Raw genomic sequence first — 24,450 nt, 5'->3', positions numbered from 1 at the left:
AGGCATAGGTGGCTCTTATTATACTCTCATCATCCCCTCAGCTGCACTTTGCAAATCTCTTACCTCTCCCCGTCCATTCTCATGTCCAAGGGCCCGTCCTTGCTGAGGGCGAAACCTCTCTCTGCCTCGTCCATCTGCATTGAAGAACAGCCAGCGTCGAGCAGGACAGCGTCAACGCTGCCTGGCTCCACGTTCATGTTTGACATCAGGGCTTCGAGCTCGCTGAACCGACCAAGCAACGGTTTCACACGACCACTGCAGGAAGAAAAATATGATGCAATTAGACAAAAACACATACAGTCCTCATAATTGCTATCAAAATACCTGGCTTACATAGACTACGTAATGTAGGTACTGGATCGTTTTTGTTCGAATTTAGAATGAGTCTCGTTGACTTTTAGACCTAAAGGCCTTGACCCACCAACCTCCAGGTTGACCGTCCATGGCCCTAGTTTTTGTCACATTTTGCCCCATGTTGGACCCAAGTTGGACCCACATGAAACTCCTGTTGGACCAATGTTGGCACATTTTCAACCGATTCACCATGATGAATTGGCAGCCAAGTGTGTTGAACGGACCAATGATGATGATTGGTTGATTATCTAGAAATGTCTGAGAAATGTCTTAAGAAAAATAAGTCCAATTTTGATGCATTGCTGCCACTTCCTGTTCAGTTTCTGGGTGTCAGCGTCGTTATGTAGCCACTCTAACTAGAGGACAAATTAGGACTAGCAGGTTTATAGCTAAAGCTAAAAGAGCTGTCTCCTCCTGTGAGAGCTGGAATAGACTCAAGTCTCCCTGTGACCCACGTGAGGACAAGCGATTATGAATGAATGAATGACTTTTATTGAAAAATTGCAGTTTTTGTCTCAAATGTCGTTTTTGCACTTTGCAAATTCATCCAGACTGGACCCTCCGGTGGGCTGGTTTTGGCATGTGAGCCTTATGTTTGACACCACTAATCTAGAGTGACTAACTGCAGAGCAACTGAATCACTGACTTCAAGAGATACCAGCTCTGTACCAGAGTATGTTGCTGTTCCTAGCGCCACAGCTAATAGCAGTTCTTCCAGGGTTTCCATTTAAAAGACATACAGACTACTGCAACCTGTTTCATATAAAGAGTAATTTCTTTTACCACTGGCGCAGTACATATGTGCCAGCTGGCCATTGGATGTATTTTTTCCAGCTTGTTGCAAATGCAATTTTGTGGTCAATATTAAGTGGCAACACACACACGGTTTTGTGTTCCCATATGTTTCAAGGATCAGAAAACTGTGTGGAGGAACTCCAATAAGTGCGTTATTAAATTTTATAACCTAAAGAAGACAGAAACGTGCTGCCTAGTAAAAGAGGAAGCTGTAATGGGCCTAGTACACTTCCTTGAGGGACGCCGACATAACAAACCAAGAATTTACTTCTTTTTACTTCTTTGGATTTGTTGAGTAAATAACTAAATAAATGAATATTTAAAATTGAAGAACTGGAAGAAATGTAGCTTACAGCTTATAGTAAAATTATATTATTCAGAGTCAAATATTTAGAAAAAGCTGTAGGACTACAAAGAGATTAATGTCTCCTGGACATGCTTCTGTTTTAGCCAAGGATGCAGCAAAGGGACGAAATAATCATAAAACGCACTTTTTAAATGAATCATTTTGCTGCATATCGATCACAACCAAGTGTCTGAAATCTTCTGTTGAGTGTGTTGAATTATTCATCACTGAATCTGTCAATTACAAAGTGTCTGCTGAACTATTGGTCTTACCTAGCCTATTGAGATCCTTCCTTTTCTCTGGCAAGACAAGACTCTGTGTACTCACTTCCCCATGCACGAGAGGTGAGATCCTCAAGCCATGTTCATGCATTTTTCATGTGACCTTTTAACATTGTGTGAACAAAGATGATGGCAGAAGAGAGCAACAGGAGTTAGCGTCTGTACATTAGAAGCCAAAGGTCTTCTGCAGCCTTCTCCGCCCAGCCACTTTTAGGATATGACAATAGGTTTCTAGTAGAGTTATTACACTTAAAGCAAAGTCGACTAAAAATATCTAATTTTCATTTCCAAAAAACAAGCAGCAATTTGTGTGTCTTAAAGGTTGAAATACTGTTGCCGACCTTGCTGCCAAAATGTTTTTAAAGATGTCCTACTCAAGTGTCAATGTCGTAAAGATAAAACATTATTGTTATTAGATCCACACTTTAATTTCATTCTTTAATTTCACGGCATGCATTTCCAGTTTCCTTAACGTTAAATCAGTATTTTCTCCATTAATGAGGATTCATTAATGAGGACACATTTGTAAAACAGTCACGGTCCTGTTAAGATACAGAGGGTTTTTCTTGTGAATTAAAATACAGTATTTGGATAATATGCTCCAAGATCAATGTGCAAGGCTCAGAATAACAAGTGAACACATCACATTGACCTCATGTCAAGGTAAGTGCCTTTATCATGTAACAGTTATTGGACCTTGTTAAAGTGGCTTTGTCTATTTCTTAGAGAATCCCAGGTTTACCCATTCAGTCCTTGACTGATAAGAAACACTAAAGGCTCTTTTAGGATTCTGCAGTAGCCTATGCTCATGGGGGCCATTTGTAATTGTACGCTCATCCGTCTGGCTTGCCCACCCAAACGCTAGTTGGCGCTGTGTCTTTTTTTGCCAATCGGTTCAATTTTCTTCCTGCTTCACTTTCCACCATGAAAATTACACCAACGACAAGTGGTACAAATCTTTGCATTTCCGAACTTCCTCAGTTAACCATTGCTCAACATGTTCCACCTTTATTAATCCAAAACAATCAATTTGGAAATTGAGAAAATGGAGAAGCAGCTGGAAAAACTAAAGCTGAAATGCAATTGATAAAAAACTGTGCCATAGACAAGCTGTACATAAACACAGTGCACATGTGTAATTTCCCAAACATGACGTAGGACTAATTCACCTATTCGTGTCCATTAACGATCGTGTAACAATATATTTGATTTGTTTGATTGAAAAAATGGACAAAAATCTTTGATTGAAAGGGGCTTAAACCGCTCAGAAGTCGCCTGATGCTCACCATCGAGCTTGAGATTTGTAAACCTGAGGTGTTGACATTCTACTCTTTTAGCCTAATCAAAATTGTACAAAATCCTCAGAAGAATGAGTCACTAAGAAGTGTGTTGTTGAAAATAAAATGTTAGTGGTAAATATTAGGAGTATTAGGAGTAACCCTAATCCTAACGCTAACCAAAAACAGAACATTTTTATTGTTATTATTGTTGTTGTGATAAAAATTCAGTGAATGCAATATGCTTCCATAGGTCAGGGATGCTTTGAGCCTGCTTTAGAAATGAATATGAGCACAACAAATGCTCCATCATTTTAATCACACTGGTAATACCAGGCAGTGTTCCTTGTACATAGACCACATATGTCCTGGTCCCAGTGCAGACATCTCAAGGATGAAAGGGATTAAGCTTTACAAGCATACATTTGACATGTGCTTTATTAAAAGTCTGTGTTCTTTATTTTAACCATTTCCTGCTTCACAAACATAAAGTAACTCATTGAGTTCAACTAAGAAGCTTTAACGATTTAATCTTTAATTTCATTTAACACTTCAACCAATATACTAAAGAAGTCATCATTTGTGAGGTCTTAATAGTTTTTTAATGGCAGTCTGGTGCATCCGTACCATAAGGTCTAGTTTGATTCTCATAGGGCACCACAGATTTACTTTAATTATTCTTTAACTATAAATTATATTAATTTATTTAGAACGCATTGATGCCGTACCACAACAATACCGTATCAATAACAATGGGCAGCATCAGTATCAATAGACGCATCAATAAAATCAAGGTACCAATAGATACCAGGAGCAGCAGCAGATTTCTTAAAGCAAAATGTGCCTTTTTACTGAAGTGCTTGTGACACGATGTTCTGAGGATAACGACAACGGGGGGATTCTTGTAACCGCTTGTGTTTATGCCCACGTTGTCGCTTGGGAACATCAAAACCCTGCTCAGATATTTTACTCAATTTGAAACTTGCTCTTTTTATGTACATTACAATGACTCCACCTTTCAAGATTAACTAGGGGGATTGAAGGAAAGAACACAAATTGGCAGGTCCTTTATTTCAAAACCCACTGAAGGCAAAATGGCAAGGGAGCATCTCACCCACGCTGCCGGGGCCTTCCTTTGCTCTGCTGTTGTTATTCACTATCCTGCACAGTGATTAATTTGTTGAAAAATCTATAGTAAAGGCTTTGTTGTTCTCCCCCATCACCTGCTCAATCCCTTCCTGTTACTGCCTCCTCAGTAGCACTCTACCCACCATCTCCAATTTCAATTTTTTTTCTTTTCCTTATTCAAAGCTGCAGTAAAAAAAAGTCTTCCCTGAGAGTTTAGAAACTTTTTCTTGATTTTAGATATTATGGATTGTGGTTCTTGGAACCTATTTGCTCCAGGAGCCAGTCGTGCAGAACTGTAGGAACGATGACAATCCTGTAAAAGGCAGCGTATGGACTCATCTGCAGAGAGGTGCTGCAGAGGTAGCGCATTGACTGACCAGCCACAACATTATGACCACTGACAGGAGACAGGAGCAATGCCACTCCTTGAAAAACAAAAACAGTTTAGCAACAACTCAAAAAACATGGAGAACAGCATAAGTTGTTGACCTGACCTCCAAATTCAAGATCCCAAACTGGTCAAGCATCTATGGGATGACAGAACCCAAACATCCCCCGGCTAACAACATCCTGTTGCTAGACTCCACAGGACACCCCCCAGGACACAACTGTTTTGAAGACACAAAGGAGACCTACACAATATTAGGACGGTGGTCATAATGTTACCCTATAATGATTTAAGCTCTATAAAACGTTGTTGTGTAATAGCTAGCTACATTGAAAGCTCTGTCATGCTAACCAACTGCTTTATACTGCAACGTCTTACGCAAAGCACTTCTACTTTTTAATTATTGGCAATTAAAACCCTGAAGTGTGTGTGTCCGCCCACGCACAGGTGATGAACACACCTTCTTTCCGCTACCTGCGTTTTTTTAAGCCATGTGTTTCACGTGTTTTTTAAGCCACTGAGGGTTTTTAAAAAATATGCAAAACAGTTACATAACATTTCTAAATTATTAACTTCTTTATGTGGCTTAGACACAGAGTTGGAGTTATAAATGCCTTATGTAAGGTCTTATTATTTATTATTAAAGAGGACAAGTTTCAGCGGTGTATGTGCTGAGGTTCAAGTGTTGGCTCATAATTGCTTAAGAGATCGGAGCTATTTATAGTTGCAGCACCCGACGAAGTTGACATCATACACCTTTTTGTTTTTTTTTGGTTATTGTGGCTTCTCAATAGATCATTAAATCACAGGAAGTGACAAAGACTGAGTAAGTCAATGGTGAGGGGAACGACGTGCTTGTTAAGCTCATATCTGAATTCTCATTGGCTATTTCTGGTTCGTTGTCCAAACTTTTTCAGATGATTGGCGAATATTTGATTTTTTTTGACGATACTGTCACTGACAGTGTTGAGATTCCACCTAACTCTGAGCTAATTCCAAAAATTGGCAAAGAATTTGATGGTGGTAGGAAATAATGCCAAGCAGGAAAGCTAGCTACCTGTGAGGAAGATCCATCAGATGGTGCTGCTGTGCAGGGGAGGATGATACGCTTTTAAAAGTTTTCTGTGTAAGTTAACAATAAACTTTGCCCTGAATTGAACGCATTTCCCGCTGTAGACACTTTTCATAGTGTAGTTGTGTGTGAATAGTTTGTTGTGCCTGACGCTGTGTTGTGGACTGGTGAACTGCTGATTTGAAGCAAGGGGCGGGGACTGCACAGGTCTCGCTATCTCAGCTAATGTTGACTCACAGACTTGTCTCATTGTCACTGACTGTATATACCTGTGGCTAACGGGAGCTAATTCACATTTCATTCATTAATTCTGTGATGAATCGACTTGACTACCTGGCTAGTCTGCGATTTAGGAGTTTACCACCTGCGCAGAAGTTGGAGATGAAAGGTTTAGAACCACATCAACTAGAGGATTTATTCATTTCTCAAGGGTGAAACGACAAAAATAGGTAATTCAACCAGGAGTGGTTGAAGCAGACAACTTGATTAACTGGAGCTGTCAAAGAGGGCTTGGTGAGTCTAATTTATTTTGAATCTAAATGGAATTGATAATTTAGTTCAATATCAAGTATCTGTGGGATGATTCACAGAGGACCCACCCCTCAATGCACATCACCCTAGGTTGATAAATAACTGTGTGTCCTTTACCATCATTTGTCATATAGTAATGACAGACATGAGGTTGTTTTATACTTCCTGCCTCAAAAAACTAATGTAAGACATCAAGGAATGTACAGAGGAATGAGAATATGGAACAGTTTGCCACCAGTGATTACACATTTCACAAGTAAAATCGTTTTTAAAAATAGTTTCAACCCTTAATCTGAATAATTTATGATTACTTGACCATCAATGGGAAATTATCTTGGACACGTCTCTGCAGTTTAAGTTGATTCACCATTATTTACCATCACTTCTGAGCTGTAATGAATGGTTTACAGACTATTTCTAGATATATTATAAATACCTTATATTATGGGTGTTACTGGTAGTTTAATTGTTGTTGATTTATTTTTTATTATTGTTTTAACACGGTTATTCTTTTGTTATTATTGTGTTTTGTTCGTTTTTTGTCTAGGTGATGTAATGTTGACCCCAGGGAGAGTAGTTGTTACCTTTGATTGTGACTAATGGGGATCCAAATAATTAAATAAATAAACCCACAAGACCCAAAGCGAAAGAAACAAACGTAAAATGTTCATTATTCCCATTGCTGAAAGTGAAGCATGAAGCAGAAACAAAAATTAACCCGACTTGCAAAAAAAGACACAGCTCCGACTAGTGATTGGGTGGTTTTTACAGAGCAAGCCAAGTATAAATGGTTCACACCACCATAGGCTACATGTCCTGCAATACTCTGAGGACACCCTCAGAAATCCATGTCCATTCTCTGATGAGTCACAACTGTTTTGGAGGCACACGGTAGAGCTACACAATATTAGGAAGGTGGTCATAATGTTGTGCCTGTTCGGTGTATTGTGGTTCATCTCTCTCTACAAAGCTCACTTAGATAGAAGCACTCTCTCTCTCTCTCTTTTTTTTATTTGTGTTGCTGTTTCTTATTCCTCAATGAACAGAGATGACTGGAGGAGGGTCAACAATTGTGAGACATCCTGCCTTTTTAAAACTGTGTGTCTGCAACAAACTGTGTGCAGAGCTCCTCTGAATCAGCCGAAGCACTCAGCAGACACTAGTTTTTAAAAGCTACGGGATGATAAGAGGTTGGAAACCAGGATGAAGTTATGATTCAAAAGCTGATTGCTCTGAACTTAAAAGCCAGTTTTAAATTTTGTCCAACACATGAGCAAAACGGTTTACAATGTAATGCGCGCAGATTTTTCCGTCTGTCGTCGGCAATGTCAGTCGTGACCCTTCGAGCTCGACTCAATAAATGGTTTTCTTTGCATGCAACATTCGCTCGCGAGCCGCTCCCTCATTTCTATGCATTCGCTTGTTAATGGCCGCCTGGAATGAGAGTACACTCTGTGAGGACATCAGGAGCCTTCACGGCCGCCTCACTTTGAGTGCATGCTCATTCAACGCGATGCTGCCTCTTCACAAATCAAGCCTGAAATATTCCCCTGTGTTGACCTGCTCAGTTCCTTTACCTGCGTCACTGAAGCCAAAGACAAGATGCTGATTGATTGCTTTCAGCAGGGGAGCAGTGATGAAAATATCTACAGTCCAAAGAAGAAAAAAAAAAGAAAAAAAAAAACAAAACAGAGAAGGATATGAACACAGAGAGGCTACTTTAAGAAAGCTGCTTTTTTTCCACCCAAATTAACTGAGTTGACCTAAAGATGGTTATAAAAGGCCCGACCTGTCTGCCTGGCCATCATCTCCTTCCAGTGTCATCAATAACTGTTTTCAATAACTGCTTCCTGCTGCTTTTTAATTTTATCATCTTTATTTCCTGGGTTAAAAAAAAAGTCTGAACAGTTGGGAAATGTTGCGTCACATGGGATGTTACCAAGTATGGAAATATACATTGACCCTGGATGTCGCCTATAACGTGTGACCTATTGATAAATTGATCGACCGATCGACTCAATGACTTAGTGCTGAAAGACCTGCAGACTTCTGGTTTGTCCCGAACGATGCAAACCAACACTTAACACTTAAAATGTCCACATATGTGAAGAAACCTAAGGATTAATGTATTTAGCAGACAATGTATTCAAGTTTCTTTATACAACCCATTACAAAAGGCAGCAGTTCGTCTAAAATGCACACAGAGGAAAAATAAAAGAGAAACTAAGGCCCATAGAATAGCATAGACAACTTTGACCACAAAGCATTTGTTCGTTGCTTATCGCTTTGTAGCCAACACTTTAATAAATCCTGCTGTACGATTTGAAGGTGAAACAAGCAGAGCGTGAATTGAAAGACCTTGTTCTCGTTCAACGTCAGCGCCACCACTACGTCTGAGTTTCACCTAGAGCTGATTGGTATACCAGTCCATACCGAATACCGGTGTTTTCTTTCGTTATGATATGAATTTGTATTCAATTACACAGCGTTTAGACACCGTTTCATTACATTCAATTTTCAATGTAGCGCTTCTAAACACACATGGAAGCTACTGTGTCACTGTGAGGCGTGGTGAAGATGGAAAGGTCTGAAAAATGAAGCAGCAGAACAAAAAAATAGAACCCGTTTTGGATGAGGTCCTCAATTTTAGCTTATTATGACCGAGAGAGAATATGTTGTGCACAGACTACAGTTATTAGGAGCCGGTAGCACTGCTACTGACAGACGTAGTTTAAATATGAATAAATATGTCAAAATAAATGAAACCATACTTATCCCTGTTTCTTCATTTCATCTCGATAACATTTTATTGTTCTTTTTTTTTATCTCTGAGCTGTAAATGCCCCCAGATTTCCACATGCTAACACAGGGCCGTGCAAACCAGTTTTACTACTAGCGTTGGACTATTCTATAATATTTACTCATCATCACTGTAAAATAGTCCATCCTTAGTCAATCTACTGCATTAATTCCTCTCTCAACCAGTAGAACATGTTGTGAACACGTCATAATCCGTGGAAAAAATATACTGTTGATATATCATCAGAATTTTGAATTTGTGACATTTTTGGTCATAGTTTGGTCAAGTTGTGGACGATTTTTTCCCTACGTTAAGCTCACTTTCCAGCCAGTATGGCGGTGTTGTGATTAATGGCGCAGAGTGACGTCAGCTGTAGTATTTCATCGAGGAAAGGTTAACTGAGTAGGTGTTAATTGTGTTATCTAAAAAGAACTTACGTAAATCAACATCTTGATTTTACATTCTGTGAACAATTTTATGATCTTTTATTACTACTAATATATGCAAGAATATTGGCATGAAGAGTAAAAAAACACTCCGAGGGTTTGAACCCTGACCTTGGTCCAGACGGTTGGATTGATAAAAATTAATGTCTTTTTGTTCTGTCGGAGACAAATGACTGAAAACTGCAGCTTAAACATTTTCTGTGCAGACACAAGAGCTACTAGAGGATGAGCAGTTACCCCAGTCAGCAGCCCACATCAGGTCATTTGTTACTATCAGAATCAGTAACAAATGACTCTGTTGCTCTTATAATTTAGCCAGGAAGATAACTACAAACCTATTTTATGGAGCTGTTCTTCTATCTGCCACGTGCATATACAGGTAAGACAATCTCCATGGTTGTTTCGGTTTTTTTTGTTTGTATGTTACATTACACCTTGAGTCACGTGGATTTTTTTTGTTATCTGCACCTGAGACAATAAGAGTTTTTGAATCTTTTTGTGATTGTTACAAACTGTCTTTACTGAGCTTTAAAATGCATCTGTTGCATCAGTATTTCATGCCTGAACATAAACAGCATGACCCTACTGATGTATGGCTGTTCTCCATTTGGATCCCCCAATATGAAAACTGTCGGTACTCAGAAGTCCGGATTGGTATCAGGGCAGATCATTTTTAAAATGATGTCCTTGTTGTCAAAAACACATAAAGTGAAGGAGCTTTAGTTAAACTTTGTTTAAAATGGTGGTTGGCTCACGTTGAAGGTGCCAAAAATTGTAGTAGAAGAAGAAGAAGAGGAATAAAAGTCACGTGACTAAACATATCTGCTGTGTGAAAGATCTGTACTCTGGATAATGAAGTCAGAAAATGTTGCGATGTGTGTTTGGTGAAGTGGTAGTAGGAGAATGTTGTTCAGTGCTACCACCTTGATTCACCGTCAACGAAAAACTCACTCTGGCAGAAGTCTGTGTCTACTTTGACAAACTGATGCAGAAATCTAAATTAGCAATAGACCCTTCACAGTTTGTAAACAGTGTGACGTATTTTGAGGGGCGGGGCTTAGCTGGAGGCAAAACATCAGAAACACTATAAATTATAAACGGCAGTTAGCATATTTCAGGAGACTCTTTTGGCAAGAATGTACGAGGAAAACGCATATTTTAGAGAATATACTAATAGACTCACTCCCCAAGACCTTGAGTGTTATTTTAAAAAGTTGGCTTTGACTAATGGGACTATATTCACTGACTCCTACACTCTCACTCACTGGATGGACGATTTGACCAAAGGAGGACACAGAGGGGACAAAGTCTGGTCTGTCTTTATCAAGTGAAGCCTCTAAAACAAAGATATTACAACTGGAACCGCTGTGGAGGGTAACGTAGTAAATGCAACTTCTACTTGGACACGTCTGAAATACGTTGCGCTAGCTAGCGATTAGCATTAGCATTAGCGTAACAAGAATCCCCCAAATAATGATGAACATAATTTTAGTCACAATTTATTCTAACCCATAACGTTTCCCAGGCTGAAACTGATGATGCATTACATATTAATTAATCTGATATGACGTGTGCCGTTGATTGTCTCACCCCAACCTTTTCTTTTAATCATTAAAGCCAAACTAAAGTTGCCTACGACTGGATAAAACTTCAAGTTAGTTTTTTGATTTTTTCGGTTTTGGACATTTTCACGGTTGACAGTGACAGTGTTCGCCTCAAGCTTCCCTCTATTTTGCCTCCAGCTAACGTTGTGACGTCACAGTGACGTAGGCCATGAAGGGTCTATTACATAGTTAGTTACTGAGCTGCAATCATCAAAACTGCCATAAAAAAAACAGCCAGATCCATTGATCCATTACGAAATATATGAAAAGTGAAAAGTGGACACAAAGTCAGACTGAAAGCAAGTGAAACTAAAGGTAACATTTAGTCAGATAGCAGCGCTGTTATGTTTTTGAGGTCCCCCCCCAAAATCACTCATTACAAATTTATCAGGAGGCAAACTCTTAACTGTAGACGTTACAAATCTACAGTTTAAATAATTAAAACTTGTGCTGCTCGTCTCATTTTCAAGGGGCTTCGCAAAACAAACACTCGCTTGAACAAACACAAAAAAATGAAATCGATACAAAACCCGTGATGCCACAGAAAGCACACGAGAATCAACTCGGTAACACGCGCAGATTTTAATTAAGTCAAATAAAGACAGAGAGCCAATATGTGCGGGTAAAATGTAACAAGCTACTACCCCGGTGTGAGAGCCAATGAGGCACTGGGTGTAAATTAACAAAGGACATAGCATAAGCAAACAGTTAATAACGCATCCCTCATCGCATCACTCCACGTTCGACTAAACGTGCGAGTGTAAATCCAATCTTTGCCTTCTCAATAACGCTCGCCGTCTTTCCAGATTTATAACATTTATTGTGGGCACAGCTAGTGAGCGGCTTCAAGCGCAGGGGAAGTCATAGCAACAAGAAGAACGGCGCAGGGAACAGCGAGGCTCGACAAGCAAGAGACAAATCCCATTAAAGACATTGGCTGAATATTATTCAGGGAAGACCGAGGTTGGTTTTCAGGAAGGTAAAGCTTTAAAAAAAAAAAGCGCCTGGACGTGACATCGTCCTTCCGTGCGCCTCCGTTTGAGGTTATACTTTCCTCAAGACGTTGTGGGCACAGAGGGGAGAGAAAATCCTCTCACCCTGTTGTGTGGATGCGCTGCGTGGGCGACCAGGGTCTTTTACTCAGGCTTCCAATAATATTGGTTAATTGCTAGATTTCTCTAGCCTCTCTCAACTTGCATCACGAGTAGGCGTGGAAGAGTTTACAGCGGGGGTATATTGCTGCTGACAGAATACAGCGTTCTCATTCTCTCTCTCTCTCTCTCTCTTAATTGTCATTCCCTGCTCACAGGCACATTTCTCTGGCAGATTCCCTTGAGAGAGGTTTCCCCAGAATCTACGTAAAAGGATTCCTTCCCACGCCACGGTCTTAGGAACATCTCATTTTCATCCTCCCGCGCCTTGCTCATGCTCGCACACGCACTCCCTCTCACCCTGGCACCGTGTCCTCGTGTCTCCCTGTTCTCTCGCTCTCATGTTTTCATTTTCTTTGCCTTTTTTTCTTCTCTCTCGCTACTTCGCCGCCCGCCGCCGCCCCTCCCCTTCCCCTTCCCCGTAACTTATAGATCCTCCGTGGGAGGCAGCATCTCCCTCACGCTGCAGGCGTGGGCCCTCACTCTGACAAATGACACGCCGGGCCCACCGGCTTTGCGTGCGTTGCGGAGGGGGTGGGCGGCGAGGGGTAAAAAGAAAAAGCTTTAAGTTGAGACGGAGGAGCAGGATTTGATTGGATGGCTGAAACTCAGAGGGCCGCGTCGTGGCTGAGCAGCGAGGAGTTGCGGCAGCGCTACGGTATATATCAAACCCGGAGGAAGAAATAATGGCCACAAACCAAACACTGCTCAAAAAAATGCGCGGCCCGAAACGTTAGCCCGTGATCGAGTGTAAACAGTTGTCTGGACAGCGCGCGGCTTTAAGGTTGTGACTAAAGCAGATATTTGTCGGTAGATCACTTACGAGTGCTCGTCGGCTAACGTCTGGGCCAGAGAAACCGCCGTAGGATCTCGGTCTAAGGCCAGGACTGTAACTCCGGGGGCCGCGCTCAGAATGGCTTTGGTATGACCACCACCTCCAAATGTCATGTCCAGGACCACCTACATGCGAGAAGGCAAGAGAACAACACATTCTTCTCACAACGGGGCTCCGTATACGTGATTCATCACCGTCATCTTATCACCACAATGTTAGTTATGTGTTTCATTCACAGCGGTGCACTGAAATGTGTCACTGTACATCGCATTTTTTTATTAGAAGCTGAAACCGGCCGCTAAGTTAAGGGTAGACATCCTCAACGTGCATTAATCTTTCATGATATGATGATAATCTTTAAATATGCGGGGAAAACAGGACCATTTTAAAACCCACTATTAGATTGAGAGTTTAACGCAGGAACAGAGGAAAGATAAACGTGACAGGGCATTTATTTCATTATTCTCTGAATAGGTAATGATGCCTTTCAAGTTCTGGTAAATGTCAGAGATCGGCGGCGTATTATTTTGAAATCCCCACAGCGTTCCTTCCGACCAACTAAATCATTATTCATTCCCACCTTCAGGAACCGAGGGGGACGTAAAGATCCGACGGGTTCAAGCTTCGCCAGAACCAAACATATTAATATTCAAGGATCAATACTTCAAATCAATATCTTTATATGACCGAGTTAATCAAGTGACAATGTGTAATGTCCATTTTAGTCACAAATCCACGGAGGATAAACCAAACTCCGCACTTCTCCTCAGCGACAGCGAGTATTTTCTTCAGCTCACGGTTTTGGTTTAGTTTTTTTTTTTTCTTACGGCCCACAACTTCACTGAACTTTGGTTCACTTCCTCCGCTCTCATCAGTCTAATTTCTAGCAGCAGGAGGTAGCTGTTTTTAGCGACGGAGCTCTGACAAATCGGATGTGGTAGTGCAACTTGTAAGCAGTGTACATGTCAGCCTCCGAGCCTTAAACACAAAGTGAAACTTTTGATGCACTTGACTCGGTGCTTGATATTAAAGAGGTGGTTGAAAACCAAAGTGGATACTTCACATCAGCCAAAGTCCGTCGGTTTCGTCGTGGTCCTCAGTTGTTTTATTATACAACGGCCTCCAGTGTCAGTTCAATGTATCAGAATATCTGATCATATAAAGGTTATATTTACTGTTTATCCTGTAGAGGAAACCACTTAACAGGGGCACTTTCCTCTAGCTCTTCTTCTAACTTTACCCACTTTAGAAAACTAAGCTTTGCTTCTCTTTCCTGTTAATATGTGCTGCACTGTTTGAGCCTCATAAAATGAAACCTTCGATAGCCCATGTGTTGCAGTTGATTCTGAAACCGGACGATATCAGCTCTCGGCTAATGCTGCAATTAAAAAAAAAACCCAGATCGCTTTGAGATGGATTCCTTCTTGTCTCATAATTGCTTCAGGAAGCTTGACCGGTTTTGACCAACCACAAACCACGATACTGGCGCACTTACTGGTGTAGTAAGGGGTATCGGCAAGGACGTCACGATACGTATGACGATACTTGAGTCACGATACGATACATAATTGTGATATATTGCAATATTTTACATAGTTAACTCAGAAATTTTAAATGCAGCTTTTAAAATTGATATTCAGACATTCAAAATCGATATTGTATCGGAAAAGAAAAAGCATCGCAATATATATCGCCATATCGATATTTTTTCCCATTCAAAATCGATATTGTATCGGAAAAGAAAAAGTATCGCGATATATCACCATATCGATATTTTTTCCCAAGCTTATGTTTTAGCCAGAGAAGACAGGAGTTAAGGAAGACATCTCTGTCCAATAGGAAAGTCGTTCTTTGAATAATGGAGGCCACACCCTGAGACTGGAGCCTGTAACTGACAACTGGTCATTTAGAGCAACGTCCAATGGAGAACGATGCGTTAATATTTAGTCATGGTGGTTTCTGGTGGGTAACACCCACATATGTTCCTATTTAAAACCCAACCACCTCCACCATTAGTCCTTTAGAACTGAAGACTTGGATGAAACGTCCAGTTACCTCTCTTTAATGCTTTTAAATGTATATTGTCCGATGCTTGTCCATATGAGAACTTTTTTTACTTTCTTTCTTTCATTTATTTTTACAGAGAAAGGAGAAAAATATGTTCATTTAGAAATCTGTCATCCAGCACAGTGCAGAGCAACTTCTTGGCTTACACTCCTCTCTGTGCTCTCTTATAGCTCTAATAGATGGAGATGCAAAGTAAAGAGGTGCCTTCAACTTAAGGTGATAACCACTTTGTCATAAAAAATGAGGACTATGTCGTTTTGGAGCAGGGTCTAGATTTGAGTTTTTGATTTCATACTACAAACACGTAACTGTGGTTTGTGTGAAGTTCTTCTTTTGTTCTTGGTTTAATGTGTTTGACTCGTTGCCCATTTCTGTTCCCCCTTGTTAATGTGTTCTGTGGTCTTCGTACTTGAAGCAGTTAATCAAACAACTGAGCTGTTTCACACCTGGTTCGTCACATCTCTCAACCCTTAGCGAGCTGAGTTGCAGCTCAGTTTAGCCCCGTTGATTTAGCCCCCCCCCCCACCCCCCATGAACCGAGGCTGTAGCACAACACTACAGTCTTTAACACATGTCGCCTGAGTCTCTCTTACCCTGTTACATCCTGTTTATTCAGAACACCATCCATCAAAATAAAGGTCTGACCAATGAAGCCCATGCTTCAAAAAACTGCAGTTCATGAAGTGGCCACTTGAGGCTCCAAAAACCCCCATAGACCTTAAAACGCACAACTTTACAGCGTTATTACACATGTTTACAGCCTGGTTCAAAAAACGATTTTGGTCTTAATGTTTTATTTCACTATTCATGACAACTTTATTGATTTTTTTTTTTTATGAAGGTTTAAAATTCTACATAATTAAGGGCGATCCTGCTTTGAGTGACAGGTGTTAGCCTGAGCTAACATGTAGAAGAGAGCTGGGTGGGCGGGTCTCAACATCCGACACGACCATATTTGGAGTGTGGGCGGAGTAAAGCTCATCCAACATGGCGACCACGGGCTCCGCCCACTTTGGGCTTCATTTTCGAGGTTCAGAATCCAATGGGTGATGTCACGATTGGTTTGTCCATAGTATAAACAGCCACTGGTCTCCAGTCTAACTCAGGGCTAACACAGAGAGACAGACAACCATTCATACTCACACCTGCAATGAAGCTAACGAGCATCTTTGGACGATGGGAGGAAAACAGGGAGAACATGCAAACCCCCACATAGAAAGGCCACAGTCGGCCAGTGGATTAGAACCCAGAACCTTCTTTTACTGTGAGGCATCAGAGAACACAATAAAAGAAAAACATCACGTGCTTATCGGAGTATTAAACTATTTATTAATCCAGTCGTAAGAGTGAAGGAAATCTTTTCACCAAGGTGAGGTGCAAGAGCTGCCAGCCATTCTGCCGTGAGTTCGATAGCTCTAACCGAGCTGCATCCGCCCGCAAAGCAGAAAAACCTGTCCAGACGATATGCCTTTTTATATTTCCTGACTGCCACTGCTGCAAGAGAATCACAGCCTTTCTCAATCACTGCCCGAGCAGCCTAAGATTGTTTGAATAATTCGCTGGATTATGCCACACTTTTTTATTTTTTATTTATTTTTTATTTTTTTTTACACTCCTCACATTTCTGCCCTGCGATTTATTATAATGTCAGCAAATGGTGGGGGAACAGATGTAAAATGACACAAAAGGAAATGCCAGCTATTCCCCACAAAAACATTAAACATGTCGATCGATAGTGACGTTGAAGGTGGGGTGTGTGCGTGCATGTGTGAGGGAAGAAGTGATCAATGGCGGTTCCCTCTCCTTTCCAGCGCACAGCAGCAGATGGGGAGGGGGTGTGGGCTAGTGGGATGAGTCACACGCATAATGAACTTGCCTGTTGTGCTATTCAATACAAAAAAAGGAAAACGAAAACAGAAACACAAACAGCAAAGTAGGCTGGCTTTTATCAAAAACGGTCGACACAAGCAACCAGGAGACAAACTGGTCCTCTGCTGGAGTGTGCGCCACTTGTCAAAACACTCTTTTTTCCTCCTTCTTTTTATTTATTTTTTTAATTTTTTTTTTTGTCACACCTCGAAGGGAAGCTGAGTCCAGAAAGAACAAAGGTAAAGCTGATTTATTTCAGTGGTGCAGACGACTGAAAGGCAGCTGAAGCGTTTATTTTCATTCATATCACTGCCGCACGGACGACATTCATGTCAGACTTAAGCCTTTCACACAGAATAAACTAAGTGTGCGCCACAAAAAGAAATTGAAAATGTGATGTTTACAAGGTCATTTATAAGGTAAATTGAAAATCTAATCTATTCGCTCTGAGAGTGTGTGTGTGTGTCTGGGGGTGAGGAGGTGGGGGGGGGACCTGAAAATCCTCCCTCTTTTTCAAAAGCCCTGCAGCTTTTGCCACCAGATGGACAAAGCAACTTCTTGAAAAGATTTTGGTGAGAATGGGTTTGGCATTTGCAACGATGACTGACACCAAACTTGGGAATGAGTCATTCACATTGATATTTCATACAGAGCGGTGTCGGCTCTCAGGCTCTCACCTAGACCGAGCCTTCGCGGGGAAGGAATTAAGCGGCGCGCGACGTGTACAGCCCCCCCTGCCTCCCACCTCCCCCCTCAACGTCCAGTCTTTACATGCAGGGATGATACTTTAAATAAAAAAGTAATTAGTCTAGGGTTTTAGTGCTCTGTCTTGTGCTGTGCAATATCTGCCTTTCCCAGCAGAGGGAACAGGAGAGTTAGGAGTGGTCCGAGTGGTGCAGAGTCCTAACAGTGGAGCTGCAAGATGCTATAATGCAGGACACCTCAGCAGTCGTCCCACCGCATTCTTAATGAGGGCTCTTCTTCCAAAAACAAAAAAAAAAAAGAAAAAAGAAAAAGTAAAACACTGTAGACTCTAATTCAGTTTGTTAAACAAATAAAGCAACATCATTTACTTACAATAATACGATGCAAGACTAAATTTTGCGCTGAGCTCATGCGGGCGGTATATAATATCCCGGTCATGTGGAAAAACGGGCCTCATCGTCGAGCTTTCTTATGGTTGAATTCATTAGGAAAAGGGGGACAGGAACCTGAGAGAAGCCTGAGTACTCACCTAAATCCTACTTGTGACTCCCCAGCCCAGGTCAGTTACAGTGGGGGATCTAAAATGTCATTGAGGGGAGTTTTTACAGATCTTGTTACACTAACACACAGACCATTAGGGAGACAGATACACAGGTACGGGATCGCTTTTCTTGTCGCGTCCGTTGCCATGGCAAGAGTGGAGGTAACCGGTTTGCATTTCTTTCTCTGTCACACAAAGTTCACGGCGACACACGAGCGTGCACGAGTTTGGCAGGTCTGCGGCACGAAGGAGACGCACGGGAAAGTTGTGATGACGGCGACGACGACGACGACGACTTCGCCTTTTGCCGACTGCAGAGGAGTGAAGTGTCTCCACAATGGAACATTTTGATTTCGAATTGAAATCCCCACCACCACCACCACCCCTCTACTTTATTTAAATGAATGTAGAAGGTATAGCAGGTAGGAGGCGGACGTGCGCGAAGCAGATGGCCAGTGAGAGCAGACAAACTCAAAAGGCATGAAAGCTTCCCACAATTACTCTGTCAAGTGACAATGTTGACGGTGATCAGTCATGTCTGAGACACACGCCGCCTTCTGCCTCATCCACCCAAATTTAAAGTGTACTAAAAAGCATTGCACGGGAGCTCGTGAGCGAGCGAGCGGGCGAGTCATACAGGAGCACAAAAAAATGTTGACAAAAACTCTTTCCCAGAGGGCTCCTTTCCAAATGCCTCCCTGGATGTCGAGCTAATTTTCCCCCCTTTTGTCGGAGGAATGCTGCAGAGTAACGACGAATACTTCCATTCCTTCGTCCGTCCAGAGCCACGTGCACTCCTCCGGCACGGGGTTTGAATGAATGCAACCCGTGGAGGTATTTGAGCTAGTTAAGACAAGACGTTAGTTCATTTGCCTACGAAAACAAGTGTCTGAAGTTTGTAGGTCAAAGGATGAACAGATCCTGTTAGAGACAGAAACAGAGCTGAGGAAGAGGACCAGACTTTATCAGCCTGTCAGGACAAATAGAAGAAAGGCAAATATTTTAGTACGGCTTTTTTTTTCCCCCCGATGTTAGAAGACTTGATCGGAAACTGAAATTAATTATGGGAATTTGGTGAAGGGGAAAGTGTTTGAGCTCACACAAGCTTATGTTCTCATTCTGGTGGCATGACCTCAAAGTTCAATAATGCTCATTAAGGGCTCAAAGTTTCCCAATAACGCTTCAGAAACTCTACAGCAGGAGACTCTCTATTGTCTCCATTATTTCCCATCTGTAAGGAGTGAGGTTGTTTAGCGATGGGAGAGAATAAAGACGGCAGACGACGTGTTGTTTACGTCTAGTGTCTGAAACTTTGAGACAAACACAGCTGTTATAAGGTAATTATATATCTTTTGCAAAAGATGGCAATGTCTGATGTAGTCTGGCCCGCATCTCAGTCCACCTGAGAGTTTGAGACTTGGTTCTGATATTCAGTGTCCCGAAGGATAAATCCTAATCTGATGAATGATATCAGATTTAACTGTATATGACAAACAGTATAATTACTAAAGGCTCATTTAAGTTACGACGTCTGGGACACAGATGTTGTAACTTACGCATCCAGCCTGTGCGAGTCTTTAATGCTTGTGCATCGATCTGTAACAACTCCTCCCAACCACTAGTCGGCGCTGTGTCTAATCTAATCTCTAATCTAATCTTCATTTGCTGCGTTTCCGCCTACATTTTGAAAAAACCTCTCAAATATCTAAAGCAAAGACACTTTTACGCTCTCATGTGGTGGTTTTTCAGACATATCGATATAACAGCTTATCGCAAAAGTGCAACGGGATGCAACTTTTTCCGCAATTCCCCATCACCGGCGTCATTGGAGATGATGCAGGGGGTCATGTGACCAGTTCATCTGAAGTCTCGCGTGACGAGAATTTAAGAGTAACAGCTCATTCACAAAACACCTGCGAAACACGTACAAAGAGCACTAGAGGGACTGTGATGCACGTGATGTCACAGCCAGTGAAGTCTCCATGGTTACGGCCACTGAGTGACAGCTGAACGTGGAGATTAGCAGCATTAGTTTGAATCATAGGCTTTAATAGCGACTAGATTGTAAAATTAATTAAAAAAAACAAGGTGAAGAGCTGTTGTGTGATTGACTGAACGAACAGATTTGAAAAGCAGTCAGAGATATATTTATACAGATATCGGCCAAAGAAAATGGGAGAAAACAACTGGAATCCAGACACAAAAACCGGGTGTTGTGGTTCACATTTAGTGTCAGGTATTAATATTAATTTATGCTGTATTTTTTTGATAAAGTCAAACCTTAAGTTACTTCTTAAGTTACGTTCTGGAGGGCTGTCAGGTAAGTTGGTAGATGTTGTTTTTTTGTTGTAGTTACGACCGACAGTAACTATTTCAGTTCCAAAAATAAATAACAATAAAACAATAAACTGAATATCTGTGATCAGTCCTCATCATCCTTTTAACGCTACAGTATTGTATGTCTAACGTTACTTCTCAGTAAAGCTCTTAGCGTTAGCATCTTTTATTTAGCTACATTTATCTGAACAGAAATGAACTGAAGCTGAGGCTAAGCCACTTTTCTAAATCCATACTAGTTCAGATCTCTGTGTTTTTGCCACTCAGGGGGGTGTGGCCCTGGGTGGCAGTGACGTCAATGTAAACTCTTTATTGTACTTTATTATACTTTTTATTGCTGTTATTTTGCGAAAAACTGTAATGGAACCGCTGCTACTTTCAGCAAAGACGACTGAAACTTTCACCGAAATTTCACCAAAAACGAGTCGTACGAATGTTTTTTATCTCCGAACCTCCTCAGTTAACCTTTAGCTCGATGCGTTCCACCTTTATTGATACAAAACAATCGATTAGAAGAGAGCATTAGAGAAGCATTTCTGGGGAGGTGCACATCAGCTACGTGTCTACGGTCTAAACCACATATTAGTCAGAAAGTGAAGCTGGTAAATCCAGTCTTGTGAGTTCATACTTTAAACTTCCATCTCCGATGAGACACAAAATTCCTAAGCTAACTCCAGTCGGACCTAAAAGAGAAACCTAAACAAGCGTCCAGGGTTGCCTTTGGGGTTGTGACTAATCTCGGAGGCATAAGAGTTCCCCATTTTCTAAATTTAAAACTAGCACTAGCTAGCTCACACAAATAACCCTTTTGGGAAGCACTGAAAGGAAAGTGGCCGAGGAGACACGTGGATCTTGGCTTGGTCCTCTCGGACAGGTTGGTCCTATATTTACTCGACATAAACAGTGGATCATTGTTTTGGAACTTGAAGTCTGAGCTTGTCCAGAGCTCTGTTGAGTTCTGTTGATGGCTTTTGTTTATTTTTCTGTTCCTCTAAACATCTTAAACGCTTCTTAGGATTTCCCACCATAGTCTGAGCCCTATTTGTAGTCGTGGCTGCTGCTCTTCTTCTGCAGCTCCACCAGTCATTGCTGGTTATTGTCAAACGCATCGCCACCAGTGATCCAGCGTGGGAATGTCATCACGGATAACGGATTTATTGCCGAACGCGGAGAGGTTTACCTGACTCTGATAGGCTTAATCAGCGCTGAGTGAACTAGTGTAACAAGGTTTTACTTTAGCTTCGCTCTTCCGAGTAGTAAAAGGGTGTTTAAAAGCCACGCCGCGACTGCCGCCGCGATAATTCGATCGTCGCAGCTTTCGCCACTTATTTTTGATTTGTCAGCAGCAATCTGGGTAAATTCAATCACAATATGCCGCGGACATTATTTTATACAGAAGCAAAAGCAGGTCGCAACTCAGTTCTTCCCTCGAGGATGTGTAATGCACAGAGAAAACTGAGTGATACTCAATATTACGAGGTTTTATGTATATAATTTAGGGAAAAAATACCTTTAGCCGCTGAAGGGAGTCACAAATACAGACAGAGGGATGTTTGGGTGAGCATGAGGACATAGGCTATCCATCAAGAGATATGTGTATAGTTCTCAGCGCACCACGTGGCGGAGGATGTACTGGAAAACTATCTAAACAATTTCAGGAAGCTGGCCAGCGTGTCATAGGTGTCTCCCCCCCCAACGCCATATATAGCAAATGTCAGGCACAATCTGGGCTGCTGTGAAACTCACAGGCACGTCTGTATTTCCTTCTTAAGCTCAGGATAGATTCGTTAAGACGAGAAGAAAAAAAAAAAAAAAAGAGGCAGAGCTTAAGAATGGAGACGTCTCCTCGGCTGAGTTTGTTATTTTCTGTCTGTAACGCTATTATCCCGGCTACTTACCACCGGATAAAGGTTGGGTTAGGACGGAGGCGAAAGAGAAGCTGGGGGCCCTAATGACAATCAGGGGAATAAAAGTAAACTGCAACATCTAGAAGAGGAAGCACCGTCGCGCAGGGCAGTGGCAGCCTCTAGGCCAGCAAGACCTTTTAATTCCAAAGTTTGGAAATCAGCTTAAGCAGCAGTTGTTTGGACAAATAGAGGCTTAAAAAACAAAAAAAACTCCACATGTGGCATTTCTAGTTAGACATCTTTAGATTCATTCCTCTTTATTATTACTGCAACAGGTAATCTATATGATTGTGAACAACAATTACCAATATATCTCTTCCTTCCTTGCATCCTGGTGCCATATGTACCACAGATAAATCTGCAGGTAAACCCGGCCAGCCACTTAATATAAAGACTATTAATCACACCATCACCTTCTTCTCATATCTCCATGGTCCAGTACTGGTGTCCATTGCATTCATTGCTCTCAACAATGGTTCTTACTGTTTTTTTTTACACCTGCAGACCAGGAACACCCCACAACATATACAGTTTTGGACGCGCCATGACCCCGTCATCTCAAAATTTCAAGTCCGTCCATCATCCCATTTCTGCTGCTTCCAACATCAACTTTGAAGACAAAACGCTCGCTGCCTAATACATCCCACCCACGGACAAGTGCCACCAGATGCACGTAACGTCAGCTGACTCTGGTGCGTAGTTGTAGAACTCAGGGAAATCGGGGAGTGATCAAAGCTGCAGAAAAAACGCTGCGGAAGGGGAAGCGAATCTGAAGTGTGGTCATAGTAAATACATTTACAAAGAAAGCAGGCAGGAATACACGATCAGAAAAGTTTGAAGGGTGAGTTCAGCTTTAGAGTTTGCTGGTCGAGACCAAAGCCGGTACAAAAAGTCCCCCCTGGTCCCACCTCCAAAGGTAGACCAGGCTGAATGGAGGCGTCTAGACAACACCACAAGAAAACAAACTTTCAATAGGAACAGCTGAATGGATGGCTGCACTGATGACGTGTTTTTTCGACGGTTGCAAGCATATTTGTTCACTCCCATGTTGAAAAATATCCCTTCAAGGTGAGACTTTATTAAACACGCTCACAATTCATCATTAAGTTTAACCCTTAGTTTTCATCTAAAGGCACTGACGTCAAGCAGTTTGGGTTAAGATATGTTGTTTGTTTTTTTTTCTGCTTGGGGCCTGAGCAGCGGCTCCGTGTGACACTCCGTTAAATACTAAAATAGCATCACGATCAGTTATTATAAAGGTTCAAAGAGCGTCTTCAGATTCTCCTGCTCTCAGCTCAGATGGTTTGTTTTTTCAACATTTTGTACGTAAGTATTTCATAATCGCTGTCCAAGGTGCTGATCCTGGACAGATGAGGATGTGGGAACAATCAGAGGGTAGCCAACATCGTGCATGATGAAAAATGTTTAATGTTTCATTTTAATTCACACATTTTCCTTTTTCTTTCAAAAAAAAAAATAAAAATCTCCTTTTTTTTATGTTTTCCACCACCACCGCCACTTTTCACACAATCCAAACTAGCTCTGCCCTTGTTTGATGGAAATATTTGTTAAATTTTTCAATAAAAGACCTGACTGCAAAGAGGGAAACCCCCCCTCCCTCCGGCCCCCAGTCCCTGTCCTCCTCTACATAAAGCTCATAAAGCCCATGTCAAGCATCCGCCCACTTCAAGGAGCCTTGAGGCTGACTCTTACGCCACAGTGGTGCTGAGGAGATCCCTGGAGAAACGGGGGACAGCAGACACTTGTAGCTTCCTCCGAAACTATGAGCCAATAACTCAATATTTACTGTACGTGGGCAACCCGATGCAACGATTAGTCTTTCTGCCATTTCACACGCGGCTGTGGAAGCAATCTGAAAGCAATTAAAGTTAAAGAAATGTGGCTTGTCATATGTATTTTAATATTTTTTTTTTCCTTTTTTTATGAAATTAAAGCTCAGCTGAGGAAAAAGAAGCACCTTTGTAATATTTCATAGAAGAAGAGATTTTTTCCTGT

General features: G+C 41.6%; 1 protein-coding gene across 1 annotated transcript in view; it reads right to left on the bottom strand.

The window, feature by feature from the left end:
- The window catches only part of mettl15 (methyltransferase like 15), a 49,016-nt gene that overhangs the window by 10,154 nt on the left and 14,412 nt on the right, over positions 1-24,450 (bottom strand). Inside the window, exons 3-4 of the mRNA XM_047580736.1 lie at positions 12,997-13,133; positions 64-255 (exon numbers count right to left, since the gene is read on the bottom strand). Of these exons, the coding sequence (XP_047436692.1) occupies positions 64-255; positions 12,997-13,133 (329 nt within the window). The remainder of the gene's footprint in view (positions 1-63; positions 256-12,996; positions 13,134-24,450) is intronic.

This window comes from Mugil cephalus, chromosome 3, assembly GCF_022458985.1.
Source record: "Mugil cephalus isolate CIBA_MC_2020 chromosome 3, CIBA_Mcephalus_1.1, whole genome shotgun sequence".
NCBI lineage: Eukaryota > Metazoa > Chordata > Actinopteri > Mugiliformes > Mugilidae > Mugil > Mugil cephalus.
Note: the sequence above shows the minus strand (reverse complement) of the source record. Positions and strands in the feature narration are given on the sequence as shown.